Source organism: Chelonia mydas, chromosome 11 (assembly GCF_015237465.2).
Source record: "Chelonia mydas isolate rCheMyd1 chromosome 11, rCheMyd1.pri.v2, whole genome shotgun sequence".
Classification (NCBI taxonomy): Eukaryota; Metazoa; Chordata; order Testudines; family Cheloniidae; genus Chelonia; species Chelonia mydas.
Genome location: NC_051251.2, coordinates 68,877,114 through 68,898,047, shown reverse-complemented (window position 1 = coordinate 68,898,047; position 20,934 = coordinate 68,877,114). Strand labels below are relative to the sequence as shown.

Genomic DNA, 20,934 nt, shown 5'->3' with positions numbered 1-20,934 from the left:
TAGTCTCACCTCCTGTATAGCACAGGCCAACAACGTCACCCAGCACCCACACACTAAACCCAACAACCGAAATGAGACCAAAGTACGACAGCCCATAGGAGACTAGACTTTATGTGCCATGGGCAGAGAACAGGAGGGACCAAGATGCACCAGTGCGTGAGGCCCCCACAATGTCAGGGAAATGATTAAGTGAGACATACACAGATAATCATGGCAAGTGACCCGCACCCCACACGCTGCAGAGGAAGGAGGAAACCCCCCCAAGGTCACTGCCAATCTGACCCGAAGGAAAATTCCTTCCCGACCCTCATACAGCAATCAGTGAGACCATAAGCATGTGAGCAAGAGCCAGCCAGCCATGCCCCTAAGAGAGAGACTGCTCAGTGCCACCTCAGAGCATGGGCCCACCCCGCCCAAATGTTATGCTATGTAATATGTTATTTATTTTTATGAGGAACATATTTCCGTCTTATTCACATTCTAAATTCTACCATTTTCCAAGTTCTGCAAGGTCCTTTCGGCGAGTATTCTTTAGTGAACTGCAAGCACAGGAATAAGGACTAAAATACATTAATTCTGAACAGCTTTACAAATTACAATCATTTTATCCCATGTTGCATCCCGAAGGTTTCCCCTAGTATATACCAACATGAATAAAAGACTGACCAGGAACTGGAATTGTAGGAGGTATGGATGTAGACTCTTGAGGTTCTTTTAATGATTCAATGAATCTCTTTTCAACGGTTGGGAGTTCTGTAAAATCTCTGATTATGAATGCAAGTCTAGGATCATTGATAATTCTCTGCAACTGAGTGCTGTCTGCATTCCTTGCTCCTACACCCTGGACTTTAACCCCAGTGGATGCAATCAAAGCAGAAGGTCTAGTCACATCATCCTGGGACCTCCCTCCAAGGAGGAGGACTAAATGCTGGGGGACCCTGTCTTCTATTCTGCTCCCTGCAGACTTAACAAAGTAATTCTTCACAACATAGTCCAGTGCTGCTCCAACGTTCAGTGGGGACCCTCCTCTGAGCCTCAGGCGGCGTATGGCTTGCAGAACGGCATCTTTGGTCTTGTGTTGTTTTAAAAGGAACTCCGGGAAAACAGTATTGCTGAATTGGGCCACACCAATTCTCACTTTGTTTGGCCCAACGTCCAGCTGCTGAACAATTCTGATGATGAAATCCCGAATGTGTGCAAGCCCGTCGGTCCTGACGCTGTCAGAGCTGTCAATGAGGAAGACGATGTCCTTCTCATTGCCGTCCAATTCTGCAGAACAAAAACGTCAAGGAGAGAGGAAAATTACTGACATGAAAAACCTCCTTTGCTTGAGCTTTGCTGTAAGGTTTCTGAGCAATCCCTTCCCAAGGATGACCCAACACATGGGATCTCTGATGAAGCTCCATTCACCTGAAAAATATAGCACATATGCTTTGTTTTTAAGGGGGAATGCTAAAATGTGCTATCTATTAAAGTGAAAACCCACTCTTTAGGCATGAGAATTGGAGTTGGTTTCTTTTGGGGGGTGGGTGTTTTTTGTTTGCCTCTTTTTGGCTTTACCAGTCAGTTTAAATTTACATCCAAAATTATAATCATATATCACCCCAAATCCTAATCGCCTGTAATCTGATTTTTATTTTTTTTTGCATTCATTTCCTTAAATGTTCCTAACCTCATTTGGCCCCAGATTTATGCTTATTTTAACTAGAAAACTCTTCAAAGGGCTGCAGATAAGGTAAGCAATATCACTTTTGCCCAGAAAAGCAAAGCCCTTAGCCCTCAATATCTCCATGAAATCTCTAATGAATCTCCATTCTCCTGATCGTGCAATGTGCTGTATTTCTTTTTAAGGGGAAAATCATTTGTTGGCAGGGAAAGAATGGAAAGCTATTTGCACTTTTAGCAATATCTACATTAACAGCAACACAAAGGCACCGAGTGATCACACAATATTACCTGAAGGGACTTTTATGTCTTCCAGGAGCCTTTCTATCTGTTCTAAAGTCAATGTTCTAATAGGGGTCAGGAGCTTCTGATCTAGGCTGGGTAGTTCCTGGAAGCTTCTCACTGGGAATATATATTCAGGGCTGAGAGAAATCTTTGTTAGCTCCTCAGGATCCACATTCTTTCCGATAGTCAGAGGTGCGACACCAGTTACTTTGATTTGTAAGGCAGGGTCCTCAACCTCATCAGCAGACGGGCGGGAATAGAGTAATATTAAAAACTGAGGGACACCTTCCTCTATGCGACTTCCAGAAGGTCTTGTAAAGATATTCTTCAACACATACTCCAGGGCAGCTCCTACGTTAACCCTTTGGCCTAATTTGGGCCTTAATCTTCTTACAGCACTCAGCACTTCATCTTTGCTGGAGTAAGCATTGAGAAGAAACTCGACCTTGGGATCGTCACTGAACTGGATCACAGCAACCCGGGTGGCATCGAAACCCACATCCAGGGAGCTCACTAGCCGTTCGATCAGGCCACGGATGAGATTGAACTCAATGGTAACAAATTGGGAGCCATCAATGAGAAACACAACATCCTTCTTGCTGCTCACTGTCAAAAGAGAAAGAGTTCAGATGATGCACATATGCCCAAGAGTTGCATTGGTAAATGATCTAAAGGGCAAAAGTTTAAGGCACCCACAGATGTGCAATTATACATCATCATTTTGGGGGGCAACAGCAAGCAGCACCATGCTGAAATCAGCTGTCCAATGAAATCTATGTGTAAGATTAAATAGTGTGGAAATCTAGTCTGCAGTCCTCATACACAACTCTGACTTACAACATTCGGAATCCAAGCGACGGTAGACCCTGCAAGCCACATTCTGTCCCACATTCACACAATCTCACTTTAATACAGCCACTAATTTAAAAAAATAGGTATCACGATTTCATTTAGTGCACAGAGGGGAGAGTGTCAGAGCTCTCTCTTGGCCATGTCAGGGAACAGAAGCATTAAAGCCCCTTTGCTCCCCTGTTCAGATTGCAACCTTGGCCATGTGGGGAGAAACAATGGTTGCTCTCCTGATATGAGTCCTCTGAGTGAAGACCAGGGAGGGGGCTGAGAAGGCAGGGAGTCAGAAGAGCCCTGGCTCCACACCTAATCCCTATTCACTGGCCAGACTAGCTTGCCACACACGAGGTCGTAGACATGAGGATTATCTCTGAGCCACAGGTCCTTCTCTGGTCTTTTCCCAGAGAGGTGCAGCCCCATGCTACCCCTTACACAAGGCAGATTGCAAGGTGACCATCTAGACATGGAGAAAGTGAGTTCAGTGACACCCCACTCTCTTTTGCGTCACTAGATTGCTCTACACTTGCCATCTGAGAGTTATTTTTCCTGTTGCTGTTATTTCCTAAAAGAAGGTTTGCTTCCTGATGATGAGCTTTTCTACCCGGTTTCAGGTCAGAGCAAAGTTCCATGCCTGAATTATAAATGTCTGAAAAATCTAGATAAGAATGTGAATTTACATGAAAATGTCAGTTTCTTATCTAAATGGTCTAGTTTTCTTTTGGGGAAGGGGGGGGGGGGCAGAAATTATCTGGTCACTAAGTTATTGATTAATATATCACCCCATTTATTTATTGTAAGACAGCCTGCATTGACTTCAGTGGACCGAGTAGACATAGCAGTCTGCCCACATGGACCACAGGGTAGGACTGGGGCCTATAGATGTATTTGAATGACTGGCAGGAATTACACAGATCCTTGCAAACTCAGGTACAAATGGGCAAATAGAGGATAAATTGGCAGGGAGATGAGATTGGTTTTGGAGCCTTAATTGTGAATGCCTTGCCTTTCCCTCTCTGCATCACAACCATAATGTTATTTAAACATCAGTTTTTTGTCTCTGAATCTTACTCCTATGCACGGTGCTCTGCAGACACAACAGCCAAAAAACACCTTCTCACCTGGACTGGGTGTTGACAATTTGAAATCCAGAGCTAGCTGGTCAATTTGTTGCCTAGTAAGCTGAGTGACTCTCTCTGAGATGACCTGCTGTACAGTATCCAGTTGATTGAAGTCAGGGATGGCAACAGCAAAGTCTGGGATGTAAGAGATGGTCTGCAGCTCCGTGATATCGGCATTTCCAATTCCAATGCCTAAAGGCACCATGCCTCCGGTCTTCAGGGCCACCGAGGGCCTTCTCACATCATCTCTTGATTTGCCAGATGTCAGCAGAATCAATAGCTGAGGGACACCTTCAGCTATTCTGCTGCCAGCTGGGCTGGTGAACACATTCTTTATGACATAGTCCAGGGCTGCACCTGTATTAAGAGGAGCCCCTCCCATAACGGACAGGCCCTGGATGGCACTGATCACATCTGATTTATCAGAGTAGGAGTTCAGAAGGAACTTGGGTTGTATGACGTTGCTGTATTGCACCACGGCAACACGAACCCTGTCAGAACTGACATCCAGGCTCTCGACCACTCTTTGCACAAAGGCCCTCAGTGCAGGGAAACCACTTCTGGCACCATCTGAGCCATCAATCAGAAACACCACATCCTTCTTCTGACTTTCGTCAGCTGTTTATGGAGACAATGAGGGGAGGGGAAGATAAGTCAGATTCTCGGTGTAAAGTAGACATCCTCTGTATAAAATGATTTGCAGAGAGAGGAGAGGCTTGGGACCTTAGGTCATGTATCACAGATGCTGATCCTGTTTCTTTATAGTTTCCCTTTAGCCAGGCAGTCAAATACTCTTGACTAATGGACAGATGGATGGAAATCCAGTGAAAACCCTGCGACATCATGTGCTGGGTGATACCTACTTAGTCGGGAGGGGCTCTATACTCTTTAGTGGAGGCATCAGCCTTCAGCAAGGGAGGACGAATGGAGTATGTAATCAGGGGCCATTTTCTCCTAAAGCGATCAAGGGTCTCTAGGGAGTGGAGCACATTAGCACCAGTTGACTACTCCACATAGAGTGCTCTAGAGAGGGGTGGAAGATGGAGGAGAGACAGAGGGGAAAAAACGTCCCTGGGGAGCATTCTAACCTAGAAATAAGTAATGCTGCACACACACAAATTCCACAGCTGATTGGACAACGGTGAAAGTATTTTTGCGACAACAGTTCAACTGGCTCAAGCCAGCAGAATAGAGAAGTGAACTAAAATAAAAATGAAAAATTTTCAATCATTTTTGTGAAAAAAGTAGTTGAACATTTCTAAAAGATAAAAAAATTTGATCTGTTCTACTACCGAACAAACTCACACCAAACTTCAGAACTCTGGTTCAGGCCAACCAGTAAGCAGTCACTGCCTGTCAAAGACAGGATAAGGTACATCTGGCTAGAACCTTCATGGAGGCTTCATGTTAAATATGTTGCATTTTCCATGTCTCCATCTGCTGGTGGGAGGCCATAATACCCATTGTCTTTGCTGGCAAAGCAGGGATGTTTCACCAAAAAAGGCATGTGTTCACAGATGATGTCTGTATGATACCATGCTGTTAGAATTTTGATGATTGAATTGTTACCCTTTTGTTATCCTTTATTCTAGTTATGCCATTTTAATTTCCTCCTGTTATAATTGCAACTGATTCAATAGCATTTAATTTACTGGTTGATATCTGGGTGCAACATATAAAAGCTCTTTGTGTTTCATTCAAGGAGAAAGATAGACAAATGAACCTAGGATGGCAAGCAATAGATTTATGCACTGGATTGTCAATTCTGCCATGCTCCTCTTTCCTCACACCACTTTCAAGAAAAACAAAATCAGTTTGGAAGAGAAATAGAGACAACCATGCCCTAATTTGCTCCTTGTATCCCTAATCCAGCCAAGCACTTAAATCTACTCCTACTGTAAACTCTTCAGAGAAGAGACTGTCCATTACACCATGTTTGCACAGTGCTTAGCACAATGGGGCTGCAGTCTCTGTTGTGGCCTGCAGATTATACTTTATAAATATAAATCATAAACCATAAGGTAGGCTTTTTACTTCAATGAGACTGTTTGTGCCTAAAGGAAAGCATGCACTGAAGTGCTTTACTGGGTCACAGCCTGAATGAAGGAAAACCAACGTAGACTACCACTTGCTACATAATTATTTTAAACCTCAATCATATTGGGCCTGAGCCAAAATATACTGAAGTCAATGGGAGACTTTCCACCAGCTCCAGTGAGCTTTGGATCAGGCCCAGGATCCATTGTTTTGTATGTAGTTTTAATTTATGATTTATAATTTATAATTTTTGCAACTTTTTTTTAGTCCTCTGAAACAAATTTGATACGTTTCAACATTATAAAAACAAAAGAAATGGTGGCTTTCCATACCTGGTCGTTGAATTTCTATGGTTTTCAATAAGTTCACTATCTTCGGTTGTATGTCTCCAATTCTAGGAAGGGAATCGACTTTTAGAATGAACTCTGGAGCATAAACTATCCTTTCTAGTTCTCTGGGATCGGCATTCTTGGCTGCGATAATAAAAACGACAACACCAATTCCTTTCAGGGCCTCTGCTGGTTGTTCCACGTTGTCAGTAGATCTCCCAGCAGAAAGCAGAACCAAGAACTGAGGAACCTGTTCTTCAATCCTGCTTCCAGCACTCTTCACAAACAGATTCTTCATTGCATAATCCAGTGCAGCCCCCATGTTCAGTTGTTTCCCAGTTTTTATCTTCATTCGTTTCACTTTCTGGAGTATTTCCTGCTTGGATGGGAGTTCATCAAAGGTGAACTCCACCTGGACGTTGTCGCTGTACTGAGCTACAGAGACTCGGATGGCATCTGGCTTCACATTGAGCTCAGAAATAGTTCTGTGCACAAAGTCCCGGACAACAGGGAACTGCCCCAATAGGTTGGCTGAGCCATCAATCATGAATAAAATATCTTGCTTACTCTCTAGAACAAATAGAGAGAAAAAGAAAACAAGATGTTAAAACCTTTTTATGGTTCATCATGGAAACTTTTCTTTTAAGGAGCTGGATATTTAAAATGATTGAGTGATTTTCATTAACTGAAGTATCTAAATGAAAAGGGACACTTAACCTATTTCACTTTGGTCACCTTTTAATTTCATTGACTTTCCAAAGCAAAGTGGAGCATCTGTTATCTATTTGTCAAATTCCTCTTAATTTTCTCATTTCCAAACAAAATAATCTTAATCTTTTTAATAGCCCCTTCTGAATGGAGCCACAATAAAAGAACTCTGGGGGAAATATTTATATATATCAGGTTAACATTAAACATGACACAAATATTTTTGGAAATAATGTCAGAGACTTTCATTAACTTTTAACTCACTATCAAGAATAAATTCTATCCTCCTCTACACCTGGACCAGCCCGTTTATTTCAGTGGGGCTGCAACTGAGGGTCGACGCTAGCCTTTTATGTTTGGGGTTTGCTTTTGCCTTGGTTGATCTTTGCTGTTCTGCACTATATTAATCTCTCCATTTCATTTTTTGTGGGGAGCAGTAACCACTCCCTACATGTGAGCTGGTCCATTCAAACACCTATCATAGGCACTAATCTATCCCAAGTGGTCAAGATACAAAGGCTACGGGGACAATTGGGCAGGATATTTGGTACGGTGGTCATAGACCCATTCTGAGCTCCATTTCAGTGCTGACTCAGCAAGGCACTTGAGCAGTTGCTGAACTTTAAGCATGTTAGTGGTGACTTCAGTGGGTCAGTGGGTCTACCCACATAACATTAAATAAAGGGTTAATGCTTTGCTGGATCAGGGCCTTGGACAAATAAGAAGTTGTGCAACATTCAAAGTAAACAATCAAAAGAAACAAGACCAACTTAATACAGTCAACATGAAGAAAGGTAGATATTACCTGAAGGGGCAAGTGGAACTTCTTCCACACCTCCACTAACATATGTTGTTAAAGGATTAATTAACTCCTGTGGTAAAGCTGCCAGAGAATTGAAATCATCCATAAAATACACCATTCTTGGATTAAATGCCATCTGCTCAAGTTCTGCCTTATCAGCATTTCTAACTCCAACACAAAACGTCAGCACTCCAGCCCGAGCTAATGCATTGGACGCTTGTATGACTGCGTCAGCAGACTGCCCTGCTACAAGCAGGACCAGGACCTGTGGAACTTGTTCATCTATTCTGCTCCCACCAGCTTCAGTGAAGTGATTCGTAAGGACAAAGTCTAGTGCCAAGCCAGTATTCAGCACTGATCCCCCTCTAGGGAACAACTGCCTCAGGCGAGTAATGATCTCTGCCTTGGTTGGGAATGTGTTTAGAAAGAATTCAGTTGTAGGAGTGTCACTAAACTGTACTAGGCCAACGCGTACATTGTCATTTCCAACATCAAGGTCGTTAACTAGGCTCACAACAAAGTCGCGTACAAATGGGAAGTAGGCATTTCCAACGTTGAGTGATCCATCCAAAAGAAAGATGATATCCCTTTTGCTTTGAACTGCAGTGGAGCACAGAAAATAATGTGAGACATCATAGAAAACATACCAGTATTTGTCATGTGTGCATACAGTATGCACTGTACACACATGTATACCTTGTTAGAGAGAAGGGGTGAGTAGGAGAGAGAGAGAGAGAAGTGAAGAGAGAGTTTGCAAGAGAGTAACAGCACGAACATTATGTGAAGTTATTGGATGTTTTGTTTTTGACGTGTGCTGCAAACAGTATTTGAATGGCTACTATTTAGAAATGGAGCCTCGTCCTTGTCTGCTGCATAGAAAATGCATATTATTACTAATGCCAATCAGAATGGTTATGTACTCTGTAGTTACTCTGGGTCAGAACCTCAGCTGGTGTAAACTGGTTTCATTGACTTTAATAGAGAAACACTAATGTACACCAGATAAGAATCTGACTCTCTGCAGTTAGTCTCCATTTACACTGGTGTGAGATAATATTTAATTAAAACTTTGGGGCTTCTATTAACACCTTATAGAAAATATGAGCTCGGTAGTCTGTAAAATACACTGTGATCTGAATCATGGACAAATATAGTGAAACCAGTACCAGAGACCATCCTTATGAGACAATCTCCCATTCCAAGTGACTGCCCCCAAAGCATAGTGAGCCAGATTCTGCTCTCAGTGTAAATCTGAGGTAACTCCAGGCTCTAGTAAATCTGAGGTAACTCCAGGCTCTGGTACTAGAGCACCTGTCTTAACTAACCAGTTTCGGCTGGTATTTTGAGTGGTCACCTTAAATATCTTTCACTGTATGTTGTGTTTTTAAGTAGGTGTTGCTCGTGGCTGTATTGGGGTCACTATGTAAGGTGCTTGTGTATCTCCACCCTCCTTAGCTGCAGAACGGCAGATTTGCATTTTGCTGTCAGTGACTGAGAGGAACTTCCCTCTTTGGGGATGCACTGCCTGATCCTGCACCCCTTGCTTAGGTCCTAATTCCGGCCCCTCGTATTGATGTTGTATAGTACCTGGCCCAGCCATGGTCCCCTGCAGCATGGAGAAAGGTGGCATCAGAGCCACAGCGCCAACTCAATCCCACTAGAGGATTTTCCCTACATAAGCATTAGGGCCTTTTTGCTCTGGAGAGGTGCAGCAAACGGCAGGATCTGGGCCAAAATGTCAGAGCTTTAAAATAGTATCTCAGCCCCTTAGATAGTGCTAAATCCCACTGGAACACTTAGGGTAAAATACTGGCCCTGTTGATGTTAATGGCAAAGCTCCCATTGACTTCCATAGGGTTGGGATTTCACCCTTGGAATCTCCCTTTTCCAGTTCCCGCTTCTAGTCCTTAAAAGGTCCTGTGATATCAGACTTTAAAATCATAAACATCATTATCTGCTGAAAAGCTGCCGTTGCTTCCGGAACAAATCTGGGCCTCTACCTGGGATCAGTTTGGGGGGAAATTCCACTTTTAGGGGGATGCAGGAGTCAACTTTTCTCTTGTAGGTTGATTTAAAAAACTAAGTCTCATGTTTGAAGCTGCTGAGGGGTTTGAAATGTTAGGGGAAGTCCCCGGGAGATAGACTAATGGGCTGGAGACGTGGTCCTATGTCTGAGATAAACTGCATAGGAATGCAACAGATTTATCACTTGCCAATGCAATTTATAGCATGCCTCTGCAATTGATCATATGAATGCCAACTCCACATACATATATAGGCATGTATGTAGATACATTCCTCTATTCTGAAGGGCCTTTTTTCAAGGGTAATGTTTGATGTCTTTAAACTTGAACATTAGAGAGATCTATCCATTTCTCTATCTCAGGTTCTTTCTATAGGGCCCTAGTAACAGGGCATTAAAAATCAAAAGGGCAAAATTGGTCCCTTTGGAATGAAATGATTTCTGCCAAATCATATAGATTAAGTTGCTCTTCTCTGTTCTCATCTGTGGTCACCATTCAAGGCCTTGATGCGAGCTAATATCCTTAGATAATCTATTGGAGTGTCATACTCAGTAGTACTATTTGTAATGGGCTGTTGCAAGGGAACATTTACTTGCATATAGTGTTTCTTTATGGCTTTGTTTATGACAGAGACAGAGAGACAAAGAGGGAAGCTACATTCATAAGTGTTAAAGAACAAAAAGTTTAAGGACATTTTTACTTGGCGTTTTGAAATAAAAATGTCAGGGTTGACATGTAGCCATGCAAAACTGTATTAGCAGGAAACACATTTTGAAAAAGCTTGTTAAATGACAGATTCTTTTCCCGTGATATTCATCTTAATTAAGGACCAGTGCAGGCAAACTGATTTATAAAATGGCAACTCTCCGTAGGGAGCAGTCATTGTGTTTTGAAAGGATTCTTAAAACCATACAGGTTTTCTGCACCCTGGGTTATCATTTTAGTAACTTGAAGAAACTAGAAAATGATACAGTCGTGATCAAATTCCACTTCAGTCAATGGGAATCTCTCTAGTGACCTTAATGGGAACTGAAGGGGGGCCTTAATTGTCTCACGTTTTCATGACATGGGACTGAAATGTGAGTTTAGAACATGACCCTCTGTATTTTATTATAAGAATCCAGCCTCACACTTGTCCACTGGTGAAAAGTCCTGAGGAGAACCTTAGTACAAAATCTTTAGGCACATAAATCATCTATTGAGATACATGGGAAACTGGTTCAGATGCCATTACTCAGGTTACTGTGTAAGGGTCTCATCCAAAGCCTATAGAAGTCAATGGAAAGAAACCGTTGACTTCAATGGGCTTTGGGTCACACTCTAAATGGACACAACCAATTCTAGACTAGTTTTATACTCAGTTAGTTTTATAGATAGGTGGATAATGAGAATTTTTTCTGCACATTTGAATTTGAGAGTGAATTAGAAGTCCTCAATGTTCACAAACTTTTCAGGGTCACTTTCTCTGAACGTATGAATGGTCAAGCTTTATCATCAAACGTACAGTACTTTCAAATAGAATTATTAAGCTTGCATGATCGATCGAATATCCACTGAAAGCAAATTTCAAATTGTATATTTGATTGTAGTATTCAAAATTTGCTCGATGGTGATTAGTAACACAAATCATCTCATCAGAGATCAGAAACAATACCATGTGACTTATGTAATTAACCAGAATAGCATGAATTTTGAAGTTAAGGTTCTAAATATTTATGACAAATATGTGGGGAGGGCAAATTTACAAAGACCTCAAGTAACAAATGCATTAAAGAATTTAACAATCTGTTCATGAACATTCTGCAAATGGAAAAGAGGCAACATTTAACTGAACTAAATATCCATTATGGACAATTCATTCATCTCTACTAGGTATAAAATAAGAAGTGAGAACTATGTCAGCTACATCTCCTTTGATAAATGTGTATGGTTACCTTGTGGTATTTCTTGAATAACTACTTCTCCAGAGAGTGTTCTTATAGGTGTCAGCACTTCAGGGAGAATGCCTTGTAAAGCTGGGGTACTGAAGCTAGCTGAAGAGAACGCAAAGTTTGCTTCCTGGGCAATTGCTTGAAGTTCCGACTGAACTGCGTTTTTGGACCCGATGGTGAGAACCACAATTCCATTCCGTTTAATCTCTGCTGCTGGTTGGGAAACATCATCTGTGGACTTACCACCGGTAATGAGCACCAGCATGGGCAGAACACCTTCGTCACTCCTGTACCCTGCAGAACTGGTGAAGAAGTTTTTCCTAACAAAGTCCAATGCCAAACCTGTATTGAGTGACGTACCACCGATTAACTTCAATTTCCTTACAGCACTGATGACCTCTTTTTTATTCTGACTGGCACTAAAATAGAACTCTGGTTTCACAGTATCTGCATATTGTGCCACAGCGACTTGGATAAGGTCTGGTCCAATTTCCAGCCTTTGGATGATTTTGGCAATGAAATCACGGATTGCACCAAACTGGGAAGGTCCCAATGCAGTTGTGCCATCTACCAGGAAGACTATGTCCTTCTTGTTCACTTCAACAACTGCAATTAACAATACACATATATATTGTCAGTGGAAGTGCTCAATCAACAGTGCTTATCAGTGCAACATCAAGAATTGAACGGGCTACATGACTTCTTGTTTGCTTGAAGTAAGTGTTACTGTTATTTTACATGCCTCTTATGGGTACTTTGGTTTTGTGCCATGAACTTCACTTCCTTCCCTTTAACGTGCCTCCTTTCAGAATATTTTCCCCTTTTCTAGTGTGGGATTGCATTGAATTCCACTATAAAATATGATTTATTATAACAATGTCTCTTTCTAAATCATGGGGAAAAGTTAGAAAATGTCAAAGGCTAATCATAATAACACTGGAAATTTCATAGGGTATTCTAGCACAGAAAAAAAAACACACAAATGAAAAATCTTCAGACTCTTCAACGGGCTAGAACATCAGTTGACATAAACTGGTGTATTCCTATTGGCTTCAGCGGAGGCATGCTAATTTACATCATCTAGTCCCACGTGTCTCAAAATGATTACGCTCACAAAAGCAATTAAGTAAATAACAGTTCCCACTTATTCCACATACCTGTTCCCTGTGTGTCTTCATGTCCTGTCTGTGTCCTTAGCTAATAAAACAAGTTATTACTGTTCTTCGCTCAACACAGCCAGCCCCGCTATGGAAGAGTGAGCTGGAGTCTATTCTGGCTCAACAAAATTGTTGACTAAATTTTAACTGCCAAATCTTTATAGGGATGTTGATGTAAGAAGTAGAAAGAACACAACTGGATTTTCAAATTCCCAGTTGAGTCTGAAGGGCTGGTAATTAGAAATAAAGTTGGTTGTGCCATATTGGCATCAAAATGCCATTATATTTAACACAGGAAATGTGGGCACTAGATAAATAAATATTAACTTGGTTAATAGGTATTAGGATAAAATATGATGATATGTAGACACTATCATAAATACATATTTATTGCGTCATTTGTGCATGTGAATATTGCGCAATCTTCATTTAACTTTCAGCACTATTACCCTAGAAGCCATAATAAGAAAATCAACAATTATAGGATGGGGAGAGGGTCCACATCTTCGCTTTCCACATTCAGCCTTAACTGACACTTCTTTTTACAAATCCTTGGCTTCTCTTGGTGACAGTGAAAAGCAATTTATACAGGAGCACTGGAGGACTTTTTTCCAGTTTTTTTTTTTTAATGACAGTGGCCAAGATATTCAAAAGTGACTAGTGATTTTGAGAGCTTTAATTTCGGGTTCCCAACTTAAGAGTCCTTATAATGGCTGGATTTTCCAAAAAAGGGCTGGAAGCCAGACTCTTCTACGGGGTCTCAAGTTGGGCACCCAAAAACAGAGGCATTCAAAATCACGAGTCACTTTTGAAAACCTTGCCCAGCTTGTTTTGTATGTTTTAGGCTAATTAAGAATGAAGGGTACAAGAAAAGTACAGTATTACAATACTATCTATAATGTGGCTGGCCGGTGAAAAGTAATGTGCCATCTTAAAATACTGCATCCGATGAAGTGAGCTGTAGCTCACGAAAGCTCATGCTCAAATAAATTGGTTAGTCTCTAAGGTGCCACAAGTCCTCCTTTTCTTTTTGCGAATACAGACTAACACGGCTGTTACTCTGAAACCTGTCTTAGGAGTTTGATGCTCTTATGGGGCAAAATCCGTAATCGGGGCCTTTGCTGTGATCAGACTCTACGCTGGAGCAGAAGGCTAAAAAGCAGTGGAGTTGATGCACTGGCAGGCAAGCTGTGGGAAGGCTGTTATAGGGATTCAATACTCCATGCGCACAATACAGCCAAGGTTGCCGGAGTCCTGCCTGTGGCAGGATGCGCCGGAGCTTTGGCCAATAGTTCAGGACTATGTTGTACTTGTAGACCAAGACTGCTGAGTGGTGGGAGTACAGAAGTAACACCCTCTACTACAGCTCATGGGTGGTAGTAGCAATTCTTCTACGCCATTAGTGTGGTGGGAGGAAATGGCAGTCTTTGAGCCCATCAGCGAGCCCCTGCCTGTTTATTATGGTGTTGAATAAGACTAGCGTTTGGCCTCATGCCTTTTCTCAGGCAAAAGCCCTACTGGCTTCAAAGACTCCAGCTGGCGTTTTGCTTGACTAAGGTCTGCATAACTTGTACTACGTTAAAGGTTAAAGCCAAGGTTCTGCCCACAACCTGCTCCCAGATGGGAGCAAGCAGGTGAATAGCTTTATTCCTGTGCCCCTGGACCCAAAGTCCAGGCAGCTCATATTAGGGCGATGCAGGAATTCTTACTCCATCTATGCCAGTGCATAATCCAAGTCACAATCTAGTTCTAACTGCCTAGACTTCCCAGTTTAAAAGGATGTTATTAACATAAGCTGCCAAAGTTAAGCTATTCACATACCATTCATTAGTGGTTTAACCTCAGCTGCTTTCCAGAACCTTGAATAGTTTCCAAACTCTTCCAATATTTGTTCCCCCAGCAGCCAGTTTTGCTCCTCATCAGTTTCCCACTGGAGAGGGGTGCCAGGCACAAAGCCAGAGATTTGGATGTAGGAAGGATGCCAGCTTAATAATAAGGCTTGTTAAAACACTGATTAGTGTCCTCCAGAAAGATGCCAAAAATATCCTCTGGGCTTGTGAGAAGCTAGATATCCAAACATGGAGGCCCTGGGTCTTTTTTTAAACTTTATATAGAAGTTAGTGTGAATCATCCAAAGAGTTTGGCAGGCACAAAAGTGACCAATAAGGCATAAGTCTTTGTTAATAAATATGATTGCCATGGTCAAATTATATACTACATTTCCTCATATAACAGGAATGCAGGAACTGCAACCAACCAACCACCCATTCACACCCCCCCCCAAAATAGCAACCCACTTCACCACCGTACCACTTTCAGTGGACAAGATTAAGACAAAACCATTTCTTCCGGATTATTTAGGGGAGGTTAGACTCTTAAAGTCTGATCCAGAGACCACTGAAGCCAGTGGAAACACTCCCCCTGATTTCAATGGGCTTTGCATCAGGCCATTAGGACCTGACTCTGAAAAATGATGAGCACTCCTCCAAAGGGCTTCCTCAACTGTGGGAGTTAGGGGCCTAGCTACCTATGACATCTAGGCCTCAGTGCTTCACAGGGGTGTTTAGAACCTTGCAGGAATGAGTTCTCATAGCTTGCGCTGACCTGTAGAATATACAATCTGTACATTGTGGGCAAAATTTCAAAGGCACAAATGGGAATTAGGTGCCCAAATCCCATTGAATTTCAGTGCCTAACTCCCATAGGCACTTTTGAAAATTCCAGTCTCTCCCTCTTTCTCTCTCTCCATATATATAGACACACATATATTCCAGTTGCTGTATAATGTTTCAGACTGATACTTCTTCAAATGAGCTGTGCTGTAAATAGAAAATATACAAGTAGAAACAGAATGAACTACAACCCTTGCGGTATTGCGAGGACCGAACTTTACACTCGTAGCAGTCTCTGAGTAGAATGTTTTTTTAAAAAAAACTTTCCCATATAAATATCAAAGAACTGGAAAAAAGTTCTAAACTCAGATCCCACAGCTGCAAGGCCCCCATGCACAGATGAGCTGTGAACTGGGTCCTTTGGGCTTGATTTTCATGGGTTTTGGAATGGCCGCTTTTAGCTAAACAAGAACAAACTGCCCCAATTAAATTTTGAAACCAGGCCAGATGGTTAGATAAAAAAACTACCATGAGTGAAAATTACATGCATTTACCAACGGATGAATGGAGCCCATGTAGGAAGATAAGGTATTGGGCCAAATTCTGCCCTTGGCTATACCCATGCAACTCCAGTGATATAATATAGTTCAGAATGTAATTGACTGAAACATTTTGGGATGACGTTTTCAAATGCCTACGCAGTGGGTGAACCATACAAAATGTACCATAATCCATACTGGCCTTTGGATCCAGAAAGGGTTTCTTGTGTATATCAGTTGGGTAATGACACGTACAAATGTGGGGAAGGATAGTTCAGTGGTTTGAGCATTGGCTTGCTAAACCCAGGGTTGTGAGCTCAATCCTTGAGGGGGCCATTTAGGGATCTGAGCCAAAATTGGGGATTGGTCCTGCTTTGAGCAGGGGGTTGGACTAGATGACCTCCTGAGGTCCCTTCCAACCCTGATATTCTATGATTCTATTAAATGGATATCTTCATGTACCCAGAGAGGAGCATCAGCTGAATGGATGCATGCACATTTCGGAAGGCTCACTCAACCACAGGGGGCCTTTGAAAATATGGCATTTCATGTTTATTATGGTAACCAAATATTACTGAATTTAACTTAATTAAAGCAATTATAAAATGACAGTACCAAGGGATCCTAATTACCTGCCTGTTCCAGAAAATTCATGTGTTAAATATTAACTCCAGCACAGGTATGTTTTATTTCAGGGACATGTCACTGGATATATTCATGAATTATGTTACAATAACCCAGTTAATGCTGCTGAGTAATAAATAGATTGGTGTGTTACTTTAAATCTTCATTGCCATTAAACTGAAAAGGGACACTTCAGTGATTTGCTTTCACTGCCTCCATGTAAAGCTGCAAACCAACTCAGCTACAGTAATTAAGGATAAATTATGTTAATAGGATAGGGATTGCCTCTAAAAATAATTGAGGGTTGCTTTTTTAAAAAAAAAATTAAGGTCAATGTAATGGTGCCCTCTAATGCAACCTTCTTCCTCATCCCTGTACAGATGGTCTGTACAACATCTGTGTTCTACTTAAGTTGTGCCACTTACGTCTTCCAAATAAGGGACTTAAGTAGTGCCTAGGCCTTGAACTAGCCCTTTGCCCAGGAATGAATTTTACCCTTAATGTAGAAATCTGACATACTGGGGCTGGGCATGAGCTAGGGCTGGTTGACATTTTCTATCCAAACTTTTTTCAGTGGAAAACTGGTTTTGACTAAATGAAAATGTTTGCCAAAAATTTCTGCTTTCCTCTGAAAATGTCTGCTTTCCTCTGCTTTCCTCTGCCTTGTCAGAAAACCAAAAAACTAAAAAAAAGAAAAAAAAATCTGGTCTCTGCTGAAACATTTCGTTTTTCAATTACTGAAAAGAAAAAAAAAACATTTTTTGGCTTGTTTGTTTGTTTTTGGTGAAAAATCAACATTTTCAGGAGGGAAAAAAAATTCCAACTAGCTCCCCGCGGAACCCAAATTGGCTCTGAACATCCTCTCACCATAGTAGTTGTTCAAAACCTAGCTCTGGATATGAAAGCTGCATGTTGGGGCCCACCCTACTAGTTACTTCTTAGCTAATGACTAAGAATGATTAACCCCAATCTGCAGTCGTATCATTGTCTATAGCACCGGATAGTCCTCATCTGAATTTTACATCTGTTAACTTCCCTGACCAAATGTCACACTTAAGCCTTCTACTGAAGATTTATAGCAACATATGTTGTAAGTTTGAATGACACAAGCGTTCTTCAGAGACTGACAAATCAGAGGAGTTCACATCTGGTTTTTTATACCCTGCTTATTTTGTTTAAAACTGCTGTTGTGATAGTAAGAGGTCAAAGCATCGCCTGCTGGGCTAATGCGTTTCCTCAAAGTAGCCCAGTGTCTTCTCTTTTCTCTCTCAGAGAACATATCAGAGATGTGTTTTAAACATGCAAGAGGCCATTCATTCAATGAAATACAACATTCTATAAATGCATACATACCTTCTGTGACAAAGGTTGGGGCATTTAACAAAATGAGTCTTTGGGCCACTCCAACAATGTTTGGCAGTAAGAGTTCCTGAAGATCAGCAAGGTTACGAATATCCAGGGCAGTAAATGTGAAGCTTCCATCAGTAGCAATCTGCTGAAGCTCTGCACTGTCAGCATTCAGGACCCCAATACTAAATGAAAATATACTAGCTTGCTTCACCGCTAACACTGCCTCTCGAATATCATCACTAGACTCTCCACCACTTATCAGCACTAAAACCTGAGGCACGCCTTCCTCTATTCTGCTGCCTCCTGCCCGTGTGAAGTGGTTCTCCACCACAGATTCGAGTGCTGCACCAATGTTAGCTTCCTCACCACCAAGGAAACTAAGGGCCTTCACTGCATTCAGAACATCAGCTTTTGTGGAGTAGCGGTTCAAAGAGAACTCAGTTCTGGGCTGGTCACTATACTGCACCACCCCAATGTGTATCTCCTGAGTTCCAACTGAGAGTCTTTCAATGAAATTTACAAGGAAATCACGTATGGCTGGGAAATTGACACTTCCGATGTTGTTTGATCCGTCAATAAGGAAAATAAGGTCAGCAGATTCTTGCGCTTTAAAAAAAGAAATGCAAAAGGTGAAAGCATTAAAACAAGTAATTACATGCAGTTTTACAGTGTTCTGACATGTTTCTTTGGAAAACAGTAAGAAACACGAAAATGGGAAAACAAAACACACGTTTATTGAGGACAGTGACATTTGCCTCTTAGTTCTGCATTCTGATTGAATATGAGTTAACAGACCAAATATCTGTTTCATGAGACAATATAATATTTTGAAAGAATCTAAATTCATTTTTACAGTTAAATACCAGGACAATATTTTTACTGGGGGGAAAACTCTAGAGCTTAGAATTTTGTGAAATCTAGATAATTTCTGTGGAAGCGAATTGTCTAAATATTTACAGAAGTTAGGAGACCCAAAAGAACTAAACAGATTTATACATAAACACACATTTGCGCAGTCCGTGGAAATGTGAACATAATTTGTACTCACAATTAAATTCAGGGGAAGTTATCTCATTGCACTTTTTTCAAGACAAAATGTAACTGCTATGCTGTAAAATTACATTCACAGCTGGTATGGTTCTTTTTATATGGAAAGTTTCAGCCTCTATTTGGAAATCTGCTGTGTTGTATGTTTGAAATGTTGGCTGAACATATTTTTTTTTTCACACTGAGTGACCAGTATCTAAAATGTGTTTGTAGAACAACAATAAAGAAGACTGTACGAGTGACTGTGTATTTCATTTTAGAACGTTATTCTCAGTTGTCCAGTCCATGCACAATATTAGTGGGACAAGTTTATCGTTACAGGTACAATAACTATGCAGATAAAGACCACAAATAAATGTGCTTGTATTTGTGGTTTTGTGCAAATACAGAACCTTGCATTGGTTACCAATGTAAGTATCTGGTTTTGTATTTTTGCATGACCACTGGATATTCAATCAAATAATGCAGAATCATGTTAAAACAGGCTGATGAAACCAGTTATGACATAATTATCCAACCTTACTTATAACCTGGATGGCCACAAACACCGTACATGAATATGTACATCTAATGAATTATGAATTGGAAAAAGAGGCAGGACCTGTTTTTGTGCAGGACTTACGAAAGCAGACTAAGAATTCCCTAAACAGTCTGTTCTTCCCTCCTTGTGCTCACCAGTGTCAATGGGAGTTCTACAAATGAAGGAAGGGCAGAATATACCCCAAAGTGGACTCGGATGTTTCCACGATACAACTAAGCAATCTTGAAGCCATTAATAAATAACTGACAAGTTGATTTTGGAAATCTTCTCTGACTCTGAGCTTTAAAGCACCTAAGGTGAAATCTTGGTTCTACTGAAGTCAATGGCAAAACTCCCAGTAACTTGGATGGGGTCAGCATTTCACCTCTGGTCTTTGCCAGGAGCCACTTTTGCAAAATACCATCAAATGATGCAACTATGGGATTCGTATGGTACAGTAAAAGGCCCTAGTCCTTTACCTATCTCATGAGCCATTTCAGTCGCCATAAACAATGCCAACGAAAGACCTTAGCTATGGTTAAGAACGACTAAGGGCTCGGAGATTTAGTCAAAAGCTATGAAAGTCCTTAACTTTTAATTTAATTGATCATTTCAGATTGTGATGTACTCAGCCCACAAAACAATAAAAAAGCAGAGGAAATATCTTGAACAGTACATGGCTTTGTTTATATCTGTTTCATGTGTCCTGGCTCTCTTTTTAATAATGGTATTTAATTTATTGACCCTTGTTTCGATTGTGATCATCATCATAGTATGAGTAGCTCCTGTGCAGGAGGAAACAGGAATACAATGTATGCAAACGTTGGATAATTTGTCATCACTGTAAAAACCTTGTACTTATGAACACACTGATGGAACAAGCCAGTAATGGATGACAAATGAAAGCATGCTTGTTACACTATTAAGCAAAGAGTGTCAGATTAGACAGACAGCTAAGATTTAATGTAGGCATCAGGGCAAATTCAAGGCTTACTTTCCTATTCACTCTAGTCCACTCTGTGGCTGTCAAAGTTTGTGTTTTCTACAGTGCAAATACAAGATCTGTTTTTCCTCTTACACTTCTGACTCATGTATTATAATGCCCATGGCATTTTTAGGTGGAGAAGATTACAAAAAAGGGCTACATGGAATCACAAGATAAAATGAATGAAAGTCAATTACCAGCTAAATGAATGGCACCAAAGTCAATTACCAGCTAAATGAATGGCACCATAAAGTCATCTTAGACAGATGATCAGCTTGGGCTATGTCCCAATATCATCCAGCATTGATCATCAGCCGCACCATTACTTTTATTATAATTTATATATAGGATG

At 41.1% G+C, this 20,934-nt stretch overlaps 1 protein-coding gene across 12 annotated transcripts in view; it reads right to left on the bottom strand.

Annotated features, from left to right (window-relative positions):
- The window catches only part of COL6A3 (collagen type VI alpha 3 chain), a 113,912-nt gene that overhangs the window by 61,436 nt on the left and 31,542 nt on the right, over positions 1 to 20,934 (bottom strand). For 6 of the 12 annotated variants that reach the window (XM_043525223.1, XM_043525224.1, XM_043525222.1 and 3 more), the window contains 7 exons: positions 18,034 to 18,636; positions 11,752 to 12,354; positions 7,797 to 8,393; positions 6,287 to 6,853; positions 3,918 to 4,541; positions 1,957 to 2,556; positions 667 to 1,269 (listed from right to left, as the gene is read on the bottom strand). In XM_043525223.1, the coding sequence (XP_043381158.1) occupies positions 667 to 1,269; positions 1,957 to 2,556; positions 3,918 to 4,541; positions 6,287 to 6,853; positions 7,797 to 8,393; positions 11,752 to 12,354; positions 18,034 to 18,636 (4,197 nt within the window). The remainder of the gene's footprint in view (positions 1 to 666; positions 1,270 to 1,956; positions 2,557 to 3,917; positions 4,542 to 6,286; positions 6,854 to 7,796; positions 8,394 to 11,751; positions 12,355 to 18,033; positions 18,637 to 20,934) is intronic. The other 6 variants (XM_027831270.3, XM_037912241.2, XM_037912240.2 and 3 more) reach the window with 4 other exon arrangements.